General features: G+C 39.7%; 3 protein-coding genes across 10 annotated transcripts; 1 reads left to right on the top strand and 2 right to left on the bottom strand.

Moving 5' to 3' along the window:
• Positions 1-292: 292 nt before the first annotated feature.
• tmub2 (transmembrane and ubiquitin-like domain containing 2) lies at positions 293-4,417 on the top strand. The gene is made up of 3 exons (XM_026207918.1): positions 293-440; positions 1,929-2,444; positions 2,984-4,417. Exons 2-3 carry the CDS (start codon positions 1,945-1,947, stop codon positions 3,369-3,371), a joined length of 888 nt encoding a protein of 295 aa, XP_026063703.1. The 5' UTR covers positions 293-440; positions 1,929-1,944; the 3' UTR covers positions 3,372-4,417.
• A 59-nt stretch (positions 4,418-4,476) lies between these two features.
• atxn7l3a (ataxin 7 like 3a) lies at positions 4,477-13,860 on the bottom strand. Of its 3 annotated transcripts, none has more exons than XM_026207915.1 (13): positions 13,618-13,860; positions 12,889-13,006; positions 12,610-12,742; positions 11,592-11,763; positions 11,206-11,303; positions 11,059-11,081; positions 10,910-10,955; positions 10,751-10,788; positions 10,587-10,655; positions 10,294-10,337; positions 9,106-9,177; positions 6,113-6,249; positions 4,477-6,030 (listed from the first exon to the last, which is right to left on the bottom strand). In XM_026207915.1, the coding sequence occupies exons 2-13, from the start codon at positions 12,937-12,939 to the stop codon at positions 5,783-5,785; spliced, it is 1,131 nt and encodes a 376-aa protein (XP_026063700.1). In that variant the 5' UTR covers positions 12,940-13,006; positions 13,618-13,860; the 3' UTR covers positions 4,477-5,782. The 3 variants fall into 3 exon arrangements, with proteins under 3 accessions (XP_026063700.1, XP_026063701.1, XP_026063702.1); XM_026207916.1 differs by having other exon boundaries at positions 12,889-12,980; XM_026207917.1 differs by lacking the exon at positions 9,106-9,177.
• A 199-nt stretch (positions 13,861-14,059) lies between these two features.
• On the bottom strand, positions 14,060-25,000 carry ubtf (upstream binding transcription factor). Of its 6 annotated transcripts, none has more exons than XM_026207907.1 (22): positions 24,045-25,000; positions 23,143-23,249; positions 21,591-21,641; positions 21,090-21,262; positions 20,814-20,897; positions 20,564-20,719; positions 20,205-20,269; positions 19,995-20,118; positions 19,793-19,903; positions 19,576-19,709; positions 19,055-19,196; positions 18,892-18,933; positions 18,680-18,793; positions 18,412-18,567; positions 18,168-18,314; positions 17,664-17,774; positions 17,493-17,581; positions 17,181-17,370; positions 17,054-17,101; positions 16,740-16,805; positions 16,504-16,614; positions 16,181-16,288 (listed from the first exon to the last, which is right to left on the bottom strand). In XM_026207907.1, exons 3-22 carry the CDS (start codon positions 21,625-21,627, stop codon positions 16,181-16,183), a joined length of 2,208 nt encoding a protein of 735 aa, XP_026063692.1. In that variant the 5' UTR covers positions 21,628-21,641; positions 23,143-23,249; positions 24,045-25,000. The 6 variants fall into 6 exon arrangements, with proteins under 6 accessions (XP_026063698.1, XP_026063692.1, XP_026063693.1 ...); XM_026207908.1 differs by lacking the exon at positions 24,045-25,000 and adding an exon at positions 23,600-24,033; XM_026207910.1 differs by lacking the exon at positions 24,045-25,000 and adding an exon at positions 23,348-23,366.
• Between the last annotated feature and the right edge of the window lie 671 nt (positions 25,001-25,671).

Raw genomic sequence — 25,671 nt, 5'->3', positions numbered from 1 at the left:
TTTAGGGCCTCATACAACCATTTTTGTCCTTGAGTGTGGTTTTATTTATATAAATACATTTCTATATATAATTTAGAGACATCTGCCAATACAAACAAAAAACTTTTATTTTAATTTTTAATTTACGTTTTATTCTTCTTCTTCTTCTTCTTCTTCTTCTTCTTCTTCTTCTTCTTCTTCTTATTATTATTATTATTATTATTATTATTATTATTATTATTATTAATTTATTTAAGACTGAAGAGAGAATGTGAGACATTCAGAATTTTTGTTTCGCCAACCATGTGATCCTTCCTACCCTGACGGAGCGTCAGCTGTATGCGTGCGCGTGCGCGTGAGGTCGTACGTGTGTTTATTTATTTCTGAGCCAAGCGTTTCGTCTTTCAGCCGGTGTAGGGATTAAAACAGCGTCGATCCAGAATGATCTGAACTAAGAGAAGGTAAATGTGCTATAATGTCTGTTTAAAGAACACATGTTCTGTTAAAACTTGCGAACCAAGGTCGCCCTTACATCGCCGCTAACGTTACATGATTAGGTTAGCTTCCTTCCCTTGCAGACAGACAAAACAAAGCAGATACTTTATCATTAAATGTATATATTTTTTCTTTTCGGCATTTCGTCTCATTTGTGTCTTGTATCGACTGTAGATCATTCTAGGCCCTGCGGGTGACATTAAACGTGTAAAGATGAAGGTTTGATCAAGATTTCAAGGCTTGAGCGGAAATCGCGAGAGAACATCTAAATGTACAAACTGTCTGATAATAATGTATTATTAATGAACTAATATAAAACCTAGCTAACAGAGGATAATTATAGTTTAAATGCAAGACATCTATATGTCACTCAGTACTTAATGTCATCGGGCTTATTTCCTAATGCAGCCTAGAAGTGTGTCACTTTGTGTTAGGTAACAAGAGTTGCGGGTCTTCACACACACACACACACACACCCCGACCGATGCTTTACCGCCAGACAGTTGATGCTTTCTAACAGTGTAACTCATAATTAAAGTCCAATAACATTCAATAACAACAATTACCTAGTTTAGATGACAGATTCAAGCAGGTCACTAAAATTCAGATGACTTCTAAGCTTGATTTGCTTTTTAATGCACTTTTCTGGTCTTATTATGAGAGACTTCTCAATAGATCCGTTGAGATGCTATGAATAGTTTTTGATATTTTGAATTAGTTTTCATTTTCTTTTGAATTCCAGTTAAAGTTTGTGTGGTCATTGATTTTATTAGTTTCTGTTATGTCTATAAGTCTGTTTAATGTATATTTTATTTCAAGAAACCGTGTTTCTTTTCCCCTCCGTCAGGTTTTACTTTTAATAAACCTTAATAACCCCTATTTCAGAGTACTGTCTCACATCCAGAAATCAACTCTAAAACAACCTCCCTTTTGGCTGACATCACTGAGCCTCATTTATCCAATTGGATAATATTGACTACACTGCAGAAAAGACACAACTTGCTTAGAATTTGTAGATAGTTTGACTAGAAATAAGATAAAAGTTCTTATTCTAATTAAGATGCATTTACTAGATAAGCTAAATTACACAAGATATTTAGTTTTGTTTCCAGGGGTGGTTGGGGGAACTAAATTAAGTGCAGTTTGCTTAAAACAAGTACAATTATCTACCAGTCAGAGATAGTTGTACACATGCACTTAATTTAGCTTCCCCCCTGGAAACAAGATTAAATATCTGATGTAATTTTGCTCATCTAGAAAATGCATCTTCATTTGAGATTTTCTAGATATTTTGACTAGAAACAAGACAAGTAAGAAAAGCCTTTTTTTTCTTCTTCTTTTTGCAGTGAAATTAAATATCCTGCTTTGATTGGTAATTTGTCACACGATGGAAGTACAGAGGGTTGTGAAGATGGTTAAGGTTGACTTGGTCTTTCTCTTTCTTGTCTGCGCAGGTGGAGAGGGGCTGGGATGGCGGTGTGTGCTCTAACTGTGCTTGACGGGCTCGGCGAGGAGGCCACGGCTTTGGGCGGCGTGGTCATCCTGTTCCTGGCCATGGTTTTTGCCTGGCTGTCTACCCACGTGGCCGACCGTGGAGATCACATCCTGGGGACCATTCTCACCGTGGGCGCCCACGCCTCCCTCATCGGCCTCGGGGGTCACGACAGCTACGCGAGCCCCCCGCCCAGCTCCGAGCCCAGCGAGCAGCAGGACGAAGAGCCCGCGGAGGAGGAGAAGCAGGAAGAGGGAGAGGATGTGCCTGGAGAGGAGCTGCTGGATATTCAGGGTGGGAGGAAGAAAGTGAGCTATGTCCAGGGTGATGAAGAAGAAGAAGAAGAGGGGAAGGAGGAAGGGACCGAAGAGGAGGCAGAGGATGAGGCCGCCAGTATCACTGTGAGACTGAAGTTCCTGAATGACACGGAGGAGCTGGCAGTACTCAGACCACAGGACACCGTTGGACTGCTGAAGAGGTGAGACAAACACACACAAAAAGAAAGTTAACTCTCATAGAGGAATTGGACAAATCCCAAAAAGACTTTCTTTTAAAATCTGATTTGAACGTAAGTTTCTGTTTAAACTTTAAACATAGGGGAGTTCTTATAAAATATCTAAAAACCCTTTATTATAAGGAACGGTTCTCACTATTAACTAGTTGCTTATTATTAACATATTGGCTGTTTATTAGTACTTATAAGCACATATTCTACACCCCTAATCCTTCCCAGTACCTAAATGTAACCGCTACTTTATGTACTATTAATAAGCATCAAATTAGGAGTTTATTGAGGCAAAATGGTTTGTTAATGGCGAGAATACGACCTTAAAGTGTGACCATCTAAGCAGTTTATGCATCCTACTGTAAAAAAAGAAAAAATCTAATTGTCTTGGTATTTGTATTCAGAATACACATAGATCTTTATGTGTTTCTTCTAAAATGACATGTTTGGGTTTAATTGCACACACAGCTCTGTTGTTGTAAATGATTCCTCCCTCTGTGTCTCTCCATCAGTAAATACTTCTCTGGCCGGGAGCATCAGATTAAGCTCATCTACCAGGGTCAGCTGTTGCAGGACCCTCAGCGCTCTCTCCTGTCCCTCAACATCACCCACAACAGCGTCCTCCACTGTCACGTCTCTCAAGCCCAGGCTCTGCGCGAGGTGGCCGCAGAGGAGAGCCCTCGAGCTGGGAGGGGCTCCAGGCTCAGCGGGGGGCTGCGCTCGGCCGGCCTGGCTCTCAGCACTGGAAGCCTGGTGGTCCCTGTGTTCGTGGTGCTGCTCGCCGTCATCTGGTACTTCCGAATCAACTACCGCCAGCTGTTCACTGCCCCGGCCACCATCTCTTTGGTCGGGGTCACGGTCTTCTTCAGCTTCCTCATCTTTGGCATGCACAGTCGATGAGAAGACGGATGAACAGCGGAATGAAGCCAATATTAGGGTAGAAGGAAAACGAAACGATAGGACTTGAAAGTAACCAATCAGTGATAGCCGAGAAAGTTCTCAGGGAGCCCTCGAGGGTCCTGGTGCCATTCAGAAGACTGAAGTTGTGTGTGTGTGTGGGGGGATGTGTGCTAGTGCTTGCAGCTTCATTTGTGAGCAGCACAAAGTAACACTGCTATGTCATTTAGCTTTTTGGGGGGAAAACATAGCTTTATAATTGTTTTAGCTCATCCTAAAGTGTAGCTTCTCTGTGAAGTGAAGTAAGGATCCCACGTCTGACTGGGCTTTTCATTTAGAGCAATCACAGTTTGTGTCGACTGATTGGGTTTTATCAATTCTGGTCTTCTTCACTGGTAATAGCAGCACTATCTTCCGTAGTAACAAAAAATGTCTTCTGTTCAGATCTCAGTACACAAATAACAGATGTGATGTGCTAGTTAGCTGATATTTTGAGGCATCAGTTTACTCAACCTCGTTTTTGATGTTTGTGATAGAAGGATTTATTTTTTTCTTTTGCCAGTGTCACTGAAATCTGTATTTATTTCACACTTATTTCTACATAACAGTCTGGTTTGGCATGTCTGCTGCGAGTTACAGCTTATCATTTAGGACATAATAGTTTTATACATGATGAAGATTTTAAATGCAAACATACTGGAGTATTCTAAAGAGATTGCTGGAAACTCACTGCATTCATAAGGCATTTCAAATGTGACGCCGATAGCAAAGCAAATATTTTTTCTCCTGTGTAAAGTCTGTATATAAGCAATTTACTGTAGATAAATCAAAGCGGGCGTAGAGGAACCTTAATGCTCTCTGACAAGTTTGATGGTTCTTGTATGAATGGGTCACTTTTCTCAGAATCGTCAGCAATATTTACATGTTATGGGGAAACTAGTCTTAGCTTCTCATTCTTGCTATAACAGGCAACTAGCACCTCATTCATTAAAATGCTTTTTGTTTTTGCTTTGATGCAGTAATTCAGAATAAAATTGCTCATCTTTGAATTGTTTTTTTTTTTTCTGATGCGCACACAAACACACAGAATGAGTGTAAGAACATCGAATCCTGAGAAATGTTTATTTAGACTATTACAGAGCTACTACAGTTCACTGAGAATCAGAGCAATAACTGAGCATCATAGAAGAAACATCCACCCACAGCAATGGTATATCAGAAGTTGTACCAAGTTTTTTTTTTTTTTCCATCATGCAGACATTTGAATTCACATTCAGAGAAACTCTCAGATCATTTAAATGTTCAGCAACAAAATTCACAAATGACAGCTCAATGACAATTTTTTTTTACTGAAAAGACAGACAAAAAAGCGCCTATGAGGGCTGGATTTTATCCATTTAAGTGCATCTTCAATTGCTATTTTCATTTCAGATTTTTTTTTTAACCAAACATATTTTATACAAAGCAAGCTGACATCAAACATAAGTGCTATAAAGGCTCACTGAACTCTTCAGCCATTTATATTCAGAGACTTTGTACTCTTTGTACAACTTTGTATTCAGAGAAAATGCATATGTAACAGATAAAGCAGTCAAAAAGCCATGATTTTAAAATAATAATAAAAAAAAATACATTGACACTAAATAAATAGAGTATCAGACAAGGAATATTAGCCATGACAACAAAAAGAATATTAACTTCAAAAGAGACACAAAAGGCAAAAGATTGTGTATCCACAGATTTGGCAGAAAGCTGTCACTGGCACTAACTATGCAAGTCCATTATTTAGCAGAGTATGAATAGTAGTTTCGCTTGCAGAAAGCAGCTGAGAAGAGATCAACAGGTTGCAGTATCATTAGGGAGACGATATGAAAGAGAGATACCCTTTAAAACCAGTAGAGGACATTGCACAGATGAACCGACAGTAAAACAAGAGCCACCAGGGAACAACATTTTTGCAACATCCCATTCACATTCATACAATCTGTCCAAAATTCACCATGCACACCATGTCACATTTTCAGAGTCACTGTAAACCATACCTCATGTGTATACACACACACACACACACACACACACGAGTAAGCAGTAACACAATGACAGTGAGCTGCATAGTAAAATAAAAACAAATGCTTGCTCCAGCTCACATCCACATAAAAAAATATATTAAAAAGAAAAAAATCACAAAAACACTCACTTTTCACTGTGCAACACTGTGCCATAACAAATGCACTCTCTTGTGCCCCAGATGCAAATGTCTGAAATGGTCCTCAGATATTTTCTCTCTTACACACATTCAACAGAGAGGCGTCTCATCTGGTTCATAAACCTTGAAATGGTGGAGACCGGAGATCACATAAGAACTCATCAAAGCTATGATCACAAACTCTGTGTGTAAATATGTTGCCTGTTCCTCAGTTCAGGTCATCGTAGATGCTAGGAATTGGGGGAATGGGCAGTTTTGGTCGCTTTTTCCGAATGGACAGGCCCTGTGGGTTCTGGGAACTGCTGCTCCCGCTCCCACTGCCTACTGCTCTCTCTCGGTCTCCTCGCTCTCGCTCCTGCCCTTTGTCCCGCTCTCCTCCACCTCCAGTGGTAGTCAGAGTCAGTGTACTGGGCTTTTTCTTTTTCTTAGGCCTCTTAGACTCAGAGTTATTGGTGCCTGAAAACGAGACGATGAATAAGTGGGGGAAATAAACATGGACAGAGTGTGTCGTTTTTAAAAGCGTTCATGAAAAACTCACTGGCTTTTGAAGATGCAGAGTCTGATGGCGAGATATCAGAGGAGCCGTCCCACTGGAGGCGAGACATTATTAGCTGGCCATCAGGGGCATCATAGCCGTCGTTTTCCAGCATTGTTTCAGAGTCGGGCAGCGTCGACCTATCAAGCAGGAAGCAAGATATGACTACATGGAGACAAATACTGAATAAGCACATATTTAACAAAGACCTCAGTTTAAAGAAACAATCAGTGGATTTTAAACCAAAGAGACATTTGCAGATGAGCTGCCACGGTTTCTTTCGTCACCCTTTATTTCACAGGCTAATATGGCACATTGAGTTTTCATCAAGCATTATTAAAATCTTGAACTTGCTCTGGATAACTGCATCTGCAAATTGCCTTAAATGTAAATGAGTCTACAAAAGCTTGGAAAAAAAGTTTGTTAACATCACTTAATGTATTAGCAAACATGAATTAACAACGCACAAAACATTCACAATACATTTTTTACATCAACTTTTGTTAATATTAGTTCAGAAAAATACAGTTGTTCATTGTTCATGTTGGGTCTGGAATACATTATATGACTATTAGTTGCTTAACAGATTTTTATACTAATCAAAAATGCACTAAACATTTGCCAACATATAAATGGTTACTGAGAAAAACTTTGCATCATCCCCTTAAAGGGATAGTTCACCCAAAAATTTGAATTCTGTCACTCATTACCCACCTTCATGTTGCTCCAAACCCGTAAGACCTCTTCAGAACACAAATTGAGATATGTTTGATGAATTCTGAGAGCTCTCTGTCCCTCCCATAGACAGCAATGTAATTACCTCAATCAAGGCTCAGACACATAGAAAGGACATTGGTAAAATAATCCATGTGAGATAAGGGGTTCAACCGTAATTTTACGTAGCTATTAGATTACTTTTTGTGTGAAAAAAATAAAATTAAATTATTACGACTTTATTCAGAAATTTGTCTCCTCCATGTCATACTGGCACCATTTTGGAGAGTATCCACTGGATATAAACAACGTATGCTGTTCTGTGTCAGCTGCTCCACGCGGTCTGAACGAAAACAACGTATCCACAGAACAGCACAAGCTGTTTACAATTAAGTAAAAAAAAAATAATAATTTACATATAATGTACATTATTGTTTCTCTTCTATGCCCTGCCATTCTGAAACGCGTTGATTTTTACAAAGCACATCGTTCTGAAAAGCGAGGTGTGTGCTGATTGGTCATAGCCAGTGAATTGTGAATCCCTCAAGCATGTGACGGAAATGTTACAGCCCTTAACGTACTGTGATGCTGTGTCCTAGCAGGACAAGACTCAGTCCAGCTGCTCTGCTCGTGTACATCCCATCATCGGTTCTCTTTTAGCAGTTCAGTCAATGTAGTTAAGAGTAACTGAATAACTTGGGATATTGGTTTATTTCGCATCAGAGGGAGTGTCAGGAACGGAATTACTGCATACTGGAGACGCGAACCCTATCAAACCCTATCAAGTTAAATAGAATGATTCATTCACAATCTGGACATCACTAGACGAGACAAAAACAATAAAACCCATAACAAACTAGGCATTTGTTGCATCCAGTGGGGACATTATTACTGATTATAATGAATTATACTGTCTTTTTAGGTGTTGAGTTGCTTATCACACTGCATAAACAATGTCTGCATTTGTGACTGGAGAAACGACAAACGCTACTCTACACTGCTCAAAACTTATTAGGCGTATTGATCATCATTGGAAATTATTACATTATTTAAAAATGTACTTATATGCTTTGAGTCAGAAACACTTTATAGAAATAGCCTTTGTGCCACAGACACATTGTAGGCTACTGGATCAGGAAACAGTCCTCATCCTCCATAAAATGCGCAGCACACATCTGAATATTTGGGTTGAACTGTTCCGGAACAGTGTTGTAAATACAACTTAACAACTGATTTCTAATTTCTACGCCTTCTTTCTTTGCCTGAACATTTGGTCGGCGTTATGCAAATCTTCCTACATCATGATGTAGACATGTGGAGGCATGTTTAAACAACCTGTTAAAGGAGGGTGTGGTTGATTATACTTTTATAAAGAATATCTATTTGGATTTGAGACTTTAGTCTTTGCAACTTTACAGATCTTCTTTATGAACCAAGAGATTGTAACACTCCAAAGAGAAAGGAATTTTTTTAATCGCATCATATGACCCCCATTAATTTGTGTTCTGAAGACGAATGAAGGTTTTACAGGTTTGGAACAACATGAGGGTGAGTAATAAATGACAATTTTCATTCACTAAACCTTTAAAGTTTAAAGGCATTCAGAACACCACAAAATCACAGTGAAACCGTTCTTGTTGCTAGGAAACACCTTTAAATGGAAAACAGTGATTTCGAAAATTGGCTCAAAATATTTAACATCTTTGATATGCACCGTCTGGATGGAATCATGAAGTCTGCACACAATACACTACATGATTTCCTGTGAAATTTGTTAGCTTTTGACTGCCCAAAATCTGCAGACTGACTGTGGCTTTCTCCAACTAATGTTGACTCTTCCAGACTGCAGATTGTGAAAAAAATCTGGGAAAACATTGAGTAGTGTATTCCAGCCTTTAGTTCACAATGCATTAACCAATGTTAACAATAGATGCAAATTTTGACTCATTTGACTTATGAGTATTAGTAAATGTAACAACTAAGGTTAATAAATGCTTGCGTTGTTTATTACTAGTTTGTCAACAAATAAAACCTATTTGTAAAAATTAAAAATCACAGCGGACTAAGCTGTACACTGACTCCAGATGGTGTGCCTCAAGTCTCAATACTAGGACCTTTTAGTTTTTCACCTTTATGTTTGGGCAGCTGCTACAAATGATCGCAAGCTTGATGAAAAGAGGTATATTATGAGAGAGAGAGATGAAAGGAGAGGAAAGCAGGTGGGTACACTAATTGTTTTCTGACAGGAAGAGGTCAGGGTTGGGAGAAGGGGTGAAACTCACGCGGACGGCCCAAGGAGGAAGACCCTGACTGCCCTCCTCTGTTCGTCCGTGTGCTGGGGACACCGCTGGGACCTGCCAGGACACAACGTGGCATTATGCACTGCACCAGAGACAATGACGGGCAAGAGACTGGGTGAACACTACCAGCAGGATTGGAAAGGGGGCTCTAGGGTCAGATATTAGCATTTAGGGAAAAGGGTTTCAGTGCTGGCTGAGGTTCAAGAAGTCTCTTGCTCCGTAAAACAGGCAGTGCTTTAAAACAACCTATGACTGTCCAATTGAGAAATTATGGTGCACTTTTATGTCCAATTGGAATGGAGACAGATTATTTCAATTACATTTTTTAACAAAAGTGAGGCCAAATGAAATGACACGGGATAGAAAACTGAAAGGTGAACACCAATCAAAAATATGGGGTTTATATGTAGTTGCCAGTTGTGTTCCGTAAAATCAGTCCCAACATAACATGATCGTTTCCATTTACATGAATGAAAAAGATCATGCGTTCACACATCACATGCACAATCAATCTTTGGCTCTTAAGCAGCAGCACACACTAACACTTACACATTCCTGACACTCAGTGAAACAGTGAAAAACTACATCCCTTTTGACTGTACCATTTCACTGTACTTCTGATCACATGACAGACTTCGTTAGAGCAATAGTTCACTCAAAAATTAGCATTTTAATCACTTATTCATCTTCATGCTGTCAAATATATCATATTAGTGATTTTTTTTAAACAATTACAACAGTATGCTCTTCTTTTTTGTTATGAAAATATGTTCATACAGTAAGTGCTGAACACTTCAAAAGCTACAAACATCTATACATCTAAATGTTCCTTAGTGCAGGGTTATAAGTAGCCTTAACATAGAATAATAATAAAAAAGATGTTTAGGCCAGGCATAAAATGTGCAAAGCCCTTTTATCTCCTAGACTGGTTTCACAGATGTTTCAGCCTTCAGTAAGTTTTTATTTCTCATAATATACACCTGGTGTGGAAAAATACTTACTCTTTGCTGGCAGGGAAGACAACAAACTTGGTGACTTTCAGTCAATAAGGTAATGGAAACAAACTCTAAATGCCAGTGAGTGTACCACAGTGCGCATTTGTAAGAATAAATCACAGATGTTTATTTTCATGGTTTCCTGTTGGTTCACAAATATGGACTGAATTCTTACCGAGTACACATCTTCTTTGTGTGCTCTGATACGACCCCACATTGCTGAGGAAAGAGAGAGAGCATGTTAGCAAGAGGTAAACTCCAGTGCATCAGCAAAGGTCCTCCAGCTGGGATTCAAATTTGGGATACCCATAGTGCAACAGTACTGTGCACTGAAGATAAATTAAGTCTATATAATATTAAATGAAATCAAATGATTATATAAGAATATAATATACCCTTAATGATATATTCTTAATATAATAATATATTCTCTATGTAAGAATATAATAATAATTTAGAATAATTTACCGTAGTCAGTATGGAGCGCAGATCCTCAGGTCCCAAAGTCTCGTAACTGATGCCAGAGCTGTAGTTATACTGCAAGAGTGAGACAGAGAAACAACCATTGTAACTGATGTAAAAGAGAAAGCAAGAACCAGTGTTATACATATTAAAGTAATTAATCATCTCACCTTATATAAGTCTGGATTGACATTACTGCTGAGCTCTCCTGCAGAGCGACAACACACAAAAAGACTCACAACACATTCAAGTGAAGCCTGCTGTCTGTCATGCAGTGAACTACCTTTAAACAACTCCTGAAAGCTAGATTCAGTACGAACAAAACCCACCGTTCTTGTGCTTTAGGGATTTGGATCTCCTGGGAGAGTTTGGATTCTAAAACACACAGAGCTATTTTAAATATCATTTTCAATGTATTCTCATTTAGAATATTTGGCTTGCATTTTCCACACGTTCATATCTGCTAAACGTTTAATACCTTTTCTGACTTTCTCTTCTTGGCTGTGAAAATAAGAGATTACACGTTATCATTAGTTATTAAAATCAGGCCTATGATAGATAAAAAAAGAGCAACATTTAGAGACGAACAGTGGTGTAGGAAGTAAGAGGAAATAGTTAAACTCACCTTTCTTTTCTGAACCGTATGACCAGTCATTGTCATTGATATCATCATTGTCTTCCTGATCGCTTTCTGACTTGCTTGTGTTGTTACTGCTGGCTATTCTGTAGAAACAGCAGAACGATCAATGCTTTGAAACGTCAATGGCATTTTCCCCTCAGGGAACAATAAAATCTCTTTGTCTGGCAGAAAGTGCAATCTTTGGAAAATAAATGTTAGAAATGTGACACCCCCAACTCATTTTCCCACCAGTACATGGCAATAGACTAAAACACTGAAGTAAAACAACAAAGGTCAGACATTAGGATGAGTAAATCATTTGTCAACTATTGCTTTAAGCATTCCCTTCACTGAATAATGAGCTAATTGGTGTGAGCTCACAGCCCGCTGACCTGCGGTTGGCTATTCGGCTGCTGTTGCGGCCCATGCCGAGACACTTCTCCAGATGAGGAGCGAAGCGAGAAGCTGCAATACTCCGGTTGCAGTTGGGACACACACACTCCTTATTCTTCCACTGGTTGTACACCTGCCCAAAGATGTCCACACCAGGCTGGTCCACTATTTCTACATCAGAGGGAACATAAGGTAGAGACACACTGGCTACGTTTACATGAACCCAAATAATCTGTTTGTAATCGGATAGACGGCTCAATCAGAATGAAAAACGTTCATATAAACACCTAAATCGATCCGATTGAGCTCGATCCGAATTAAATTCGACCGGATTGAAGGGGGTGGTTTATTCCTCTTCTAATACGATTGAGCATGCATGTAAACACTCGATCGGATTGAACCACGAAACTGAAAGGATTGTGCATGTGCAATGACGCAGAAATATCGTAATGACGTATGACACACAGAACAAGCAGCTCTTCCTTTTTAATTAAGTGTTGAATAAATGTGTGTCCTGTCATTATAAAACTCTTTCACTCGGCAGCTGTGAAGTGAGCAGGACAACCTTGTTTTGGAGACTCATCCACAGGAAACCTGTTTTGGGCGTGGGGAGGGGCTTTTTTTTTTTTTGCGTGATAAATATGAGCAGCACAGCAAAGTGGTTTACATGTATATTTATCCATAAACAGGTAAATATTAAAACAAATAAAGAAACCGTGTAGGAGAGTGGTTATTATGTGCAAATGGTGAGAAACTCTATGTTATCTATGTCACTTTCACTATTTGAGCAGTGTGCACGTCAAAAAATCTATTCCGATTTGTGGCTTGTGACATATAAACCCACACATCAACCCGATCACTTTATTTAGTGTTCATGTAAACACTACAATCAGATTCATCAATCGTAATGAATTCAGTCGATTGAACAAAAAAGTGTTCATGTAAAAGTAGTCACTGTAAAAGCATGCAACCAGGCTTTGGAAAAATTTCAATTGTTTATTTTTATGACTGACTCACCAAAATCCTTCATACTCTCTTGGTCCGTTTCATCCAGGAAGAAATAGCCCTGTTTGACCGCCCTGTGCACCTCAAAGCACAGCCCTAAACAGGCATCTTCCACTAGATCCGAGTAAATGTCATGAGCCAGGGCCTACAACAACAGCAGAGAAATGTTAAACTTATCATCATGCATCTTATTTGTCTGATACAGGCTAGTTATTGGACCTGAGATAAAAGATTAAATATACACCGTTCTGTATGTATCATATATTAAACTCATTATCTGCAACCCTTTACCTCTAGCTTGGTGTTATCCAGGCCTGACAGAGACATATCCTCCATTCTCATTTGCAGCAACTATTGTAGGAGAGCTCTCATTGTCGACAATGCTGAAAGAGCAGAATTTGGAAAAACACTGAAAAACACAAACAAAAGGCACATTACATCATGTGTGACATCATAATATCATCATCCTACTACCTGAAGATAAAAGTATGCTTTTTCAACACAAAAAGAGAGATTCAACATATCAAAATAATAAGAAAAGCAACAGAATTTTTTTTTAAAAAGCCGTTTATAACCACATTTGATCATATTGTGAAGTATGTTGTCAACTCAATGTTTGTTCTTAAAACTCAAATGCATTTTCTAGGATATAAAAGGTCCATTTTATAATATGCGTTATGTTTATAAATTGTGTCTCATGTTCGGCAAGCTGATACATAACGGGAATACTGTGAAAATGGGCGGGACAAGCAATCATTCAGCAAAACAGCAGGCAAATAATATAAACGATCTCCAGTAATTAATAACCCGTTTATATTTAAACCGAATAAAACTGTTGAAAGCACATATGTCATTGTAAACACATCTGACAGGTATAACTGTGGCACAGCCCTGTCTTCTCTGTTATATTACTTTCCATATGAGCGGGTTTGGGAAACACTGTTACAAAGTAGGAAACTGACACCGCGCGCAGAAAAGCATATTTTGTTGCGCTCTTGTTTAAATTGTATCTCTACTTACCAAGACTGAACGGGCCGGGTCTTGTCATTCACGGACCCGCTGCTCTCTAGATCAACGACCACATACAACAAACATCCTCAAAACGAACGTACATATGAAAATAGCGAGAATATTATGTAACAAAAATGATTAGATGCCTGGTTGAATAAGTCGTTTGAGTACAGATGATGTTTGGAAATAAAACAACGCTGCCATTTTGGCTCCGGTTAGACATCACTAGCCTATCACCGATCTGAGACGACACATCGATTGATCTGCCTCGAACTCTGTCCAACATCGTATCACCGTGAGTACGTAAACACAAACACTGACGAATGAGGACTATACGTACACCGATACATGTGGCGGCGCAGTCACATAAATAAAACAATTACGTAAGTATGTAATTGCTAATAAAATATATATCAATTATGTACACACACAAAGAGAACACAAACACAAATTCTGTTTAAGAGAAGGTTTATTTGCTCAAATTGTAAATTGCAGGGAAAGAACATCTCTTGCTATAGAAAACGTCCAAATGTTTCAAATCTGTAGTACAAATGTATATATATTTTTTTGCCATTTCTACAAATAAACAAACATGGAAAGGGGTTTAAAAAAAAAAAAAAAAAAAAAAACTAAACCTTACCAAATTAAAAACATGTCCCTAATTGACAAACACACTCATTTTGGCTATAGCAGAATATTGCTTAGCCAACCGAAAATACAAAACGCAATAATGTTCACTCATTACAAAGAAAAAAAAAAAAAAAAAAAAAAAAAGGAAAAAGAGAAAGCTATATGTACAAATACCTTACAACAGCACTGAACCCAACCCAAATCTATTTGCGAGACTCAAAATCCTATAAAATATTAACAAATCTTGAAAGGTCCACAGGAGTTTTTTTTTATCCCGGCCCATCATTCAAATCATCTAGAATCAAATTATGTTTCTCAAACTGAAAGAACACAACTTTTTGCATGATACAGGCCTTAATTATTTCGGGTGCCTAGAATAAAGGTCACATGTCTGGTACAGCAAATACACACACACAAAAAAAATAAAAAAATAAAAAATATATAATAATAATAATAATTATACACTTGTCTTTATATGCAAATTACCAAGGCTCAACATTTTAGACAGAGGGGGAAAAAAAAAAAATCACTTACATTGCCCCGATTAAATTGAGGGCTGCATAAAAATACTGAGTAAAAGGTGGTAGCTCAGCAGAGGATGCTGGGTTGTGGGTTTAACTACATTTAGTTGCCATTTCAGGCCAGAGCATTGGAATGAGAGAATATACCAGTCACCCTCAAAACTGCTCATATATATACACAGACACACACGAACGCATAACAAATAACGCTATCCCTCTCTTAAATAAAACATCTCCATTACATTCCTTGAGCTGGTGCGTGAAAGACCTGTGAAGTGGTTGAGGTTATGGGCGAATGAGTGAAATGCAGAAAGAAGAATACTGAAAAAACAAACACACAGGGCTTGTGAGCAAGGGACTCCATCATAAGTGCACTGAATTGTGGGGTAACTCACATCCATGCATATTTAAAACATACTGTTTTTAAAAAGAAAATCAGTTCTTTGGAGCACCAAATAAAACAGTGGTTGGAAAGAGAAACTAAAAGTCAGCTTCAAACAACACATAACCATTATTAACAAATGAGAGAAATATGTTGGTGCCCTATCCACAAAAAAAACAAAAACAAGACAAGCATATTTCTGCGAGAACATTGCTTGCGTTGCCAAACAATTAACTGATAAACAAGTCCTCCTCGTTATGTAACATCAGTCGGTTTTATTATCTGAACGAACAGCAAACTCAAACCCGTCACGGGCAGCATTCCTAAAACAGGACAAAAATAAATAGTCCATTTTCACCATGAACCCCTCATCAGGAGCAGGTAAAGGCAGCACACAAACGCCTGCTGAACAAGAACCGCGTGCGAGACCAGCGGGGGCCATGCGGCCACATTCAAAATGGCTTCATTGTTCCTGAAAATACCACAATGTTTTGAACCGAAAAAGCAAAGACAAACACCAAAGCCAAAATGGAGGGAGCTGAGAAGGGAGAGGAAGAACAGGAGAGGTACAGACAGAAGAAAAAGAAAGCAAACATTCTTCAGAGTGCAATTATTTGGTCCCCTGTACCTCCCGAAATAATCTGTGAAACTAAGAGACTCTTTGGCTCATTCACGGAAAAGAAAATGACACCTGGTGCTCTCTCTGTCCTCTAAAACAAACACGGGGCGTCCTAATAACGCTTCACCGCTACTACAAGCCAACAGCAGAGCACTGCACCCTTTCTTCAGTGTTGGGAGGAATTTAGACCATACATCCTCGTACACGTTGCCTAAAATGCCTTAAAACCTGCCGAGCCAATTCATCGAGGGAGTTACAAATAAAAGCAGAAGTGCAGGGGAGAACAGAACAGAATAAAAGAGTGTGTGAGAGGTGTGACAGCGGGGTGAGCCCCTCCTGTGGTGAGAAGAGCTCAGTGCAGAGCAGGCTCAGACCCCCGGCTCATGGCTCAGTTCACAGCATGTCTGGCAGTCTGTGAGCTCAGTCCGAGTCTGAGCCCGATGAATCGTCAGAGCTGGAAGCGCTGCTGCTGCTTTCCGATTTATTCTCTTTATCCTCAACCTCTTCGTCCTCAATGTCTTCGTCATTCTGGAAGGGAATTTGGAGAGATGATCTTTCATTCAGAATATGGTTTGTTGTTAAAAATTCCCTATGGAGAAAACTAATAGTATTTTTCTGGAACCCAATTGCTGCTCTCCATATTTTTGATCAACGACAAAACCAATATTGCAAAATCAAAGGCTGATCCTATATCATATACACATGCTAAAAGAGCAATGTGACCAGCACGCTATGAATCTTACATCATCATCATCATCGTCGTCGTCATCATCATCGCTGTCATCATCGGAGGATGATCCGTCATCAGATTCCTTCTCTTCTTCATCATCATCGTCATCATCCTCTTCCACTTCCTTTGGACAAGGACACAATTGATACAGAACAATCAATCAGTAAGGCCTACAAGCTGCTAGAAATGTAAACCGTGACTGATAAACGCGATAAAGAGTGATTTAAGACTATGCTTGATCAAACTCACCAACTGTTTGGCCTTGGGTTTCGCTTTCGCAGCGGTCCCACCTGGTTTTGCTGTGCTCCTCCGTTTCTGCAGGACAAATTTTAGGAAAAAACACATGAAATGGACAGAACTGCAGGCAGGGAGTGTTACAGAAGAGCCAAATTTACTGAAATGAAACATTTCACTGTTATATTTCTTCTTAAATTATTTTAAATACAAAATATAAACACTGATTTGAGAAACAAAAAACACAAAAAAAACCTTCAGGTATATAATTCAAGTCTACTTTGAAAAGTTAGACTACAATACTGAGTAGATCCAAATGTATGACTCACCAGAGAATTATATTCTTTATAAACAACTCTCTCTTGTGATGATAAACTCTGTGAATGGGAAAAAATATGATTTTAGATCTTTATATTAAGCTATTTGTGCTAGTTAAATAAGAGTAAAGCTACATACCGCAAGCCACTCCTCGAGGAGCCCTTTGTACTGCCTCTGTTTCTCTTCTGCCAGTCTTTTGTAACGGTCCTTCTCCTTCTGAGCAAGCGCCTGCCAGCGGCCTCCGATCTCCCCCATGCGCTCTTTCATGGGAAGATGATTCAGCTCGCCGTTTGACAGCATCTCCTGAGAGAACTTCTGATAACCGTTCCTGAAGACACAGGTGAAGAGGCCATGAGCAGAAACAGTGGGATGGGAAGACAAGCGAGCTGCCTCAAACAAACCAACAGCTTTAAGACTTGCAGATAACCAACACACACAGAACAAACTTACGAGGGTGGCTTCTTAGGTTCACCCTCAAATTTCATTTTCTTCCCAGGGGTGAAGACTGGGGCAGGAGATCGCATCTCGCTCAGCTCCCTCTGAACAAAACAGAAGAATAAACGGAGTGTGAAATCTGGCACACACAGAGATGTAGAAATGTTTGGATGTGTCTGGACTCACTTCATATCTCTTCTGGTCCTCTGCTGCCTTCTTGATCCACATGAGCTTCTCTTTCTTCTCCATGGTGTTCCAGGTGCCCTCCATGGCTTTTTGAGCTTTAACTCGATCATTCTGAGAAAGCAAAGAAGAGGGAGAGATCAGTGGATAATCTATTACTTGATAATAAATTATTTTCATATAGTGCTGGGTGGTATAACAGGATATATTGGCGTAAAAAACTGTTAAATGCTTTTTTGCACCTGTTTTTTTTAATACCTGCTTCATGTTGTCTATTCAGTTGAGAGCAGTGACAGAAAATTGACAATAAAGACATTTATGTTACAAAAGATTTCTATTTCAAATTACTTCTGTTCATGTTACGGTTTTTAGTGTATTTGTGAGCAACTAAATGCTACTCTGGTGGGAATAAGAAACTTCTAGTCAAGAACATAAAAAAAAATAATAAATAAAAATAGACCGACCCAAGCTCTTTCCACCGAATTTCTTGCAATTATGATTCCATACCTTGAATCGGGCAAGATAGTCTCCGATAACGCTTTGTTGCCAGATGTCCTGAGCCGTTTTGGGCGTTTCTGGTAGTTTCCCTTTGTCCTCTTTGCTCTGTTTTTCCGACTCTGCCTTTAGCGTCATCTCCAGGTTTTTATACTTCTCCTACAAGAACGATCACAGAAGTTGAACACAACTGAACTGGCTAATACAGTAACAGAAGGACATTAACATCTCTGGGTCACTGAAGTGTCATGATTACCTTCTTCTTGTCAGTAAGATCATTCCACATGCGGGCCAGTAGTCTGGTGAGCTCCATGTCAGAAAGATCAGGCCTTTCCTGTTGAAGTTTTGGGCGCTTCTCCTCAGAGAAAATAAACATGGCAGACACAGGAGGCTTGGGCTTCTCTGCACTGGACTGTAAAATTAAAGAGGAAAGGTGAATTAAAGAAGTGAAGCTTAAGTGACTAAAGCTCACTTAAAATACTAATTCTTTACTTTACCCAAAAATGACTGACAGCTGAACTGACCTTTGCTTGTGAGCTCTTCTTTTTGGAAGCGGGACTACTGCCTCCACCTCCTCTTTTAAAGCTGCCCATCTTCTGTTCTGACAGGATTCTCTGCTGTTCCTCCTCGGAGATGCTCTGGGATTCACAGACAACATGTTTAAAATGCAGACCTAACAGAAAATGGTGCAAAACAATGCAGAGCCAAGAGTCTGTTGTTATAAAAGTGTACTTACTAATAAGTAACGATTCATCTCAACTTCATATTCTTTCTTTTTCTGTGTAGAGCAGAAGAAAAAAAAGAATGAACGAGATGGACAAACTTTCATACGCATCCATGTTGGTTTGTTTACGTTAATAACTATGTTACAAACAGAAGGAAGGCAATGTGTTCCATACCTGCTCACAGCGCTTTTGGTAGGCATCTTTCTCACTCTGTTTGATGACTTTCCAGCGCTGGCTGCACATGACCATACGCTCTGTACTGGGAACGTCTTTCATACTGGACATCAGCTCAGCACAGAACATAGAGTAACCATTACTGAAAGAGAGATGAGGAAAAACATCACTTACCATATATAAACTTATACAACAAAAAAAAAAAAAACACGCTGTTACTGTTACGACAACTATTTAAATATAACAATATTCAATTGATTTTGGTTGAAGTGCAACATTTACAATTTTAAATAATAAAATTACTAAATATAAATGTATAAATAAAACCATGACAAAAGCACATAAAAATGACCATTAGATTATAAATGGATTAAATTAAATACATTAATAATACTTAACTAATATTGACAAGAGAAACAGATACAAAACCAACGCAAAGATTTCTAGGTCTAATTTCACTCCCCAAAAAAGAAATCATATTTGGCAGAAAGAATACAAAACTTCTTCTCAGGTGAACTTACGAAGGCGGTTTGTCTGGCCGCCCATCAAACTTGTCCTTGAGATGTCGCTCTGCTTTGGTCAGAGTGGATTTGACGATGTTCTCCTCCGTCATGTGCATCTCCGGGTGCTGCTGGATATACTCGCGCATCTTCTCCTAAACAACGACGAGAAAGAGGAGAGGTTACAAAGAAGCCGCTACTACGGGAAAATGTGCCACGTAAAATGCAAACGTTTTACCTCATACAGTTTCTTCTGCTCCAGAGACTTTGTGATCCACTTTATCCTCTTCTTGTCTGAGAGCTGTGGCCACTGCTTGCCAATACAGTCCTTGATGTCTTTGGTAGTCGCCTTGAGGTTAAAACAGAAGTGTTTTACGGTCTTCATGTATATGAAGAAGCCAGCATCATTGTTTATGAGTGCGAGTGTGTGTAGAGCGTACATCTGGGTGTGCTTTGAGAAAGGCCTTCTTCTCATGGCAGTACCACAGCTGCTGGGGCGTCTTGGGCTTCTCTGGACCATTGGACTTCTTGTTAACATTCTCTAGAAGGTCGGGATGATCGTGCCTATTAAGAAACACAAACAAACTCTTTAAGAAAAGCCAGGATTTAACAAGGTAAATGTGATGGTAAAGTGTGAGTTAGTCACTTACTTAAACTTCATCATGCTGAGCATGAAAGTCTCCTTTTCTCTGAGAAAGTCTTTCACATATTTGTCCTGTTGACAAAAGGTTCAGTCAAAACAATGCCTGCTTTGTTGACTGATCTAGAAACAACTCAAAACAATAGGGGATCCAGACCAAATAGAAAAATGTGCTTCTTTTAAAAAAAGAGCAGCCACAAATCTGAAATCCACTAAACAGCCGATGAATCCTAAACCTTTAGCTAATAGACCATTACAGTATCATTTCCCATTTGCTTAAATCCATATCAATTCCTCTTTTATAGTTATTCTTAAAAATGTTACAGACTGCATTTAAGTGAGGTTTCTTTTTCATTTTATTGCACTCACTTTTTTACGCTCTGGGAGCTCCTTGTATTTTTTGGACAGGATTTTTGTGAGATCTAGGTTGCTCATCTCTGGATGTAGTTTAGCGTACTTGGCACGCTTCTCCATAAAGAAACGGAAATACGGTGTCAGCGGCTTTTTAGGGAAGTCTGGGTGTTTCTGTGGAGGGGACAAAGACAGAAAGTTAGTATTTGCTAAAAAACACTATCATTTTAACCCAAGCTTTCAGCACGGAGCTATTAAGATCGTCTACCTTCAGCTTCTTTCCTTTGTACGGATTTTTGACGTAGTCCTGCGCGTCTACGATCAGCTCAGTAAGGGTGCGGAATTTGCGAATCTGAATGAGGAACGGGAATATTAATGTGATGACTGCATAATCATTGTCCTATGGCTTGTCACATACAAATGTTTTTTTTTTTTTTTTTTAATCAAATATTCAAATCCTAGTATCTACTGATCAACAACTAACATTTTTGATTGAAGCTTTTCGTCAGTACAATTGAAACCCACAGGTTACTGACTAGCCTACCTCACGTGAAACCTCCTGCCATTTCTGTTTGCACATCTCCCCAGAGTAGGAGTTGAAAGCCACTTTCTCCCAGTCCAAATGGGACTCGGACGTCTTGTACTTCGACAGATCTTTTTCTGGCAGGTTCACCTTCATGCATTCCAACAGCTTCAACAGGTCATCCTGCTCCCAAACTGTAAAAAAATAAAAAACATTATGGCAAAAAAGATTTCTGAGATCGAATGCACACAATCTTCATGCAAACACAAAGGTTAAACACAGGTTCACATGCAGTGGGAAAAATGGTTTATGCCAAGAACAATTTGTTTTACAAGGCGATTATTGCCAGGAGTATGAACCCATTTATTCAAAGCAACTTACTTTGCATGCATGGTATATATTTGATCAGAAAATGCATCCCCTGGGAATCAAACCAATGATTTTGGCATTGCTCTACTGCTTGAACCATCAATTCAACAGATATTTAGAAAACCACTGATCTAAACGATTCATGTTTCTTACCGGGTTCTTTAGCAGTGGGGTCCATTTCTCCATTCATTGTCTGGAATCACGCTATATAAATAAAAAATAAAAATAGAGGCTCAAATAAGGCTTTCCATCTTTATATTAAGGACTACAAAAGTTGAAAATCATGTTTTCGTGGCTTTAAACCTATAATAGTTTATTTTCAGTAACTATAAATTAAATATCAATTATTTTGCGTCAAATGACTCAAACGTGTTTATACTGTGAAAATTAGTTTTTTATTCCCCTGACGTAAAAGTGATACGTGAAGAGTGGAATTGAGCTCCAGCCCGACACATAATGTTTGATGTTCATTACACCGCCCCTAAGCGTTTACGCTCCATGATGAGACAGAGCCCATTGCTTGTGACGGCTTCAAATCTCAAATAACTCTGCAGTCGACACCAGCAAGAGCAGCCAATCCGTCTAATCTTCCATTTTGTCTACACTACTAAGACCTGCAGCGGCTTCTCCTGCTTCCTGCGCGCTTTTCGAGGCGAAACTGGAGCATATTTTCGGCGGACGAGTGGATACTGGGAGGTACTACAGGAGGAGGAAGCAGCGTTTGCGGCTGTCTATAGACGGACCAGCTGACCACGGATCGGGATCTGCTTTCGGTCTGCGTCGAGAGCGAGGGGGAAACGCAGCCAGGGATCATCATGAGTGACTGCTACAGCATGCAGCACCAGAGTCTGCCTCCAGACCGACGGGGCGCGGGGCTCTGCTTCCGCCACGGACGCGTTCAGGGTCGCCAGCTTTGATGCATAGCGACTGTTTTAAAATGCTTGAGTATGGAGGGTTAGTCACAATCGGATGTCTTTTAGCGAACGAGTGCGCCGACCGAATTAGTCACAAAATGGCACGACTCTTTTTCCAGGGCGAGGCGCTGAATGTGTCATGGCGGCGCGTGAGCCAGCAGAGTCCAGCTTTAAAATAGACCCTAGCTGAAGGGCATTTTTACCACCACCATGAAATGTTACTAAATAAAGTGGGTGACATGATAATCAGACCCCGTTTGAGAAGAATTGAGCGTTACTACGATAGAAATGCTCAGGAAATCTATTTTGTATATTTTAAGCGCATTTATGAACAAAAGAATTGAACAAAAGAATCTAATTTAGAGTAAAAAGCTCTACTTAACGTCGAAGTGTTTAAGTATTTATAAGAGTCCATTTTAAAATGCTTAAACTTAAGAACATTTCCATATCAAAACCTCATTAAATTATATAATTGTTGCTGTTGGATGTTTAAAGTTACGCTTTACTGATTTAATTATAAACTCGACAACATTGTGTCCACGCGTGGAAGTGCTACAAATGATAGCCTCGGAGATGTCTGAAAATGCGTTTAATGAGGAGAAGAAAAAAAATACATTGTTAAACCGACCTACACCGGAGCTAGTCGGCTATAACTAGCACTGAATCCCCCTAAAGTCCTGGTGAAAGCTGAACCGACAGTCGTTAAAAATAACCCTAAAACGCGGCTAAAATCAAGCCGCCTTATACGCTGATAAAAATAATTTGTAAGCGGCGTCCATTTGTCCTCTTACCGTGAAGAAATCCGGTGGTTTACCCCGATTTCGAGTGGCGAGGAATGCGGGGTGAGAGGACGGTTTGTGCAGCCGTATGGCAGCAGGGTCTTCAAAGGCTTGAAAAACTAAAATGGAAGAAATATACGATTAATTTCACCGAGTACGCGGTGGTTGAATCACGGTTATGAAAAGCGAGATCCACTCGTTTAGAAATGAATCATACTGGTCTCTAAACGTGTCATTTAGCTCCTAGTCACAATGGAAAAACGCAACAGCCGAGACAGAGGACGCTTCACTGGCGTGACGACTGTTCTAGAGCCGCCATACTCGCCTCCATGCGCTGCTGCCGCGAGCCTAATTCACCTCCTCCACCGAGAGAAAGACGAGCGTGAACGGCTCAAAACTCACCCAATACGCTCCTCAAACACAGATAACACACAAAAAACTGTCAAATGTAATCGCAAACTTTGCTTACACGGCAGGCGCACGCGAAAACAAGCACACACGGTGAGATAACCGAGCTCCCAGATGGCGAACCAGAGGCGGCTGGTTCTTCCCTTTACTCATGGAGTCCTGACTCGGAAATGAAGGCGACCGCGAGGGCTCCAAACACGACAAAGCGCGCTTAAAACGAGGATAGCGGCTCCTGGAGTTGTATTCGGAAATTAAAATGTGGTAGATAAACGGATAATGTTTTTCCCCGAGTCACAAGACGGGAAATTCGGGTAAGGCGACCTCGGAATGTACCGTGCTTTGCACCAAGTCAACGCGGTTTTAAACGAGGCGGCTTTACGAAAACAAAGCGCACCAACGTTCTAAAGTCAGAATGTTTAGAATTTTTGCGTTGGATCTAAGTTCTTTTTCCCCCCAAGGTTTGTTTACCCGACGGTTGGTAGGATGAGGCGCTGGTTAGCTCTTACCTGTCGCTGCTTGTGTGTGGAACTGGTGGTGGAACAAGGGGAGGGTTGAATGTTAGCCAGCACTGCGCCGCCGGTCCAGGGCACGGGCGCTCCAGTCCCCGCAGAGCTGAGAGACTTCCCCCCGCCTCCATCTCTCTCGCTCTCCTTCCAGTCAGCGCGCAGCTCTCTCGATCCGCTCATTTCTCTTTCCAGAGAGACATCCGCATTTTCAATCTCTCCGCTGCTATAGCTGCTCTCATCACGAATGGGTCGCCTGGGTCTCGCTTCCATTTGGATTATAAACTCGGCGCTCTCAAACCTGCATGCGCATGTAGCCTCTCGGGCTTGTTTTGAACACATTTTGTGTAGCCGTAATGACCATATGAAGTTTTTATAAATAGTGAATTTGATTGAATATGTTCCAGAGTGATTTCTGTTTTGATTTATGCTTTTTAAATAAAGAAAGAAAAGCAGTTTTCTTGAATTCACTCAAACTCCCCACGTGCATGCATGATGTTAGAAGTGAGCTACTGTTGTGTACTTTAAACATCTTTTTGGTATATTCAGTCTGACAGCTACATCTTTTTGTCTCGTTAAATAATTAAACTCCACCTTGTGTGTTTGTGGGCGTCACCTGCGCGGTCCAATCAAAACGTTCTGATTTGGGGAAAACATGATTTTCCAATGAGCGCGCTGATTCGTTAAACATCAGAGCAGTGACGTGCGCATTTTATTGGGATGCCACAGTCCAGCAGCGATCGAGCGCGCCTGCCTCCGGAAACAACACACCGGCCAGTGCTTTCCAAGCCTCTGGCTGTTATAGTGCTACAGACCTATCGGTAACGTTACATCTGCACTGCCACCAAACCAAAAATCAACTCACTAGATATTTGAAATCATTTAGCACCGTCAATACAAACTATTCACCCAATCAGTACTTAAACTGTTGCAGGATCTCCCTTCAATAAAACACATGATCTAGTTTTTTTTTCAAGTTTTGATACTAAGGAAATGTATTTATGATTATTAAAACTGTTTTCAACACTGATAATAATAAATATTTCCTGAGCATCAAATCAGCATTATTAGAATGATTTCTGATTTCTCATGTTAGATGGCTGAACATATATGATATACAAATGTTTTAAATTAAAAGTAATTTTCAATTCTAATATTTCACACAATTACACCTTTTACTGTTAATTATCTGAAAGAATACATTGGTATTTCAAAACAATAATATAAAAAAATCATATACTAACTCCTACTCTGAATTGTAAAGTATGTATACTTTACAGAAAAAAAAAATTAAAAAGGGATTATTTTAACCTTTTGATAACACTACATTTGAAGTCTTTCTACATTTTCTGCAAAAAAAAAAAAGGTCTTCTTAAAGTATCCTTGGTTGTGAATCACTGTTTTAGTTTTCTTCTTTTTTAATTTTCAGTAAAGCAGGTCCGTCTTTAACATGTAAGGAAGGTGGTAGGACTCTCAGAATGGGCTGGAAACTTGAGAAGGTGGGTGGAGGGTTCTTGCCAGGGTGGGCCAAGCTCATGATTGGGTGGGACAGTCCCGCCCAGGGCTCCTGTGAAGTCAAGCCTGCTGAAAAAGTGGATGTGTTTGCAAGCTCCCAGGACTAATTTAGGAC

The sequence above is a fragment of the Carassius auratus genome, chromosome 28, assembly GCF_003368295.1.
Source record: "Carassius auratus strain Wakin chromosome 28, ASM336829v1, whole genome shotgun sequence".
Lineage (NCBI taxonomy): Eukaryota > Metazoa > Chordata > Actinopteri > Cypriniformes > Cyprinidae > Carassius > Carassius auratus.
This window is presented reverse-complemented; position numbering and strand designations above follow the sequence as displayed.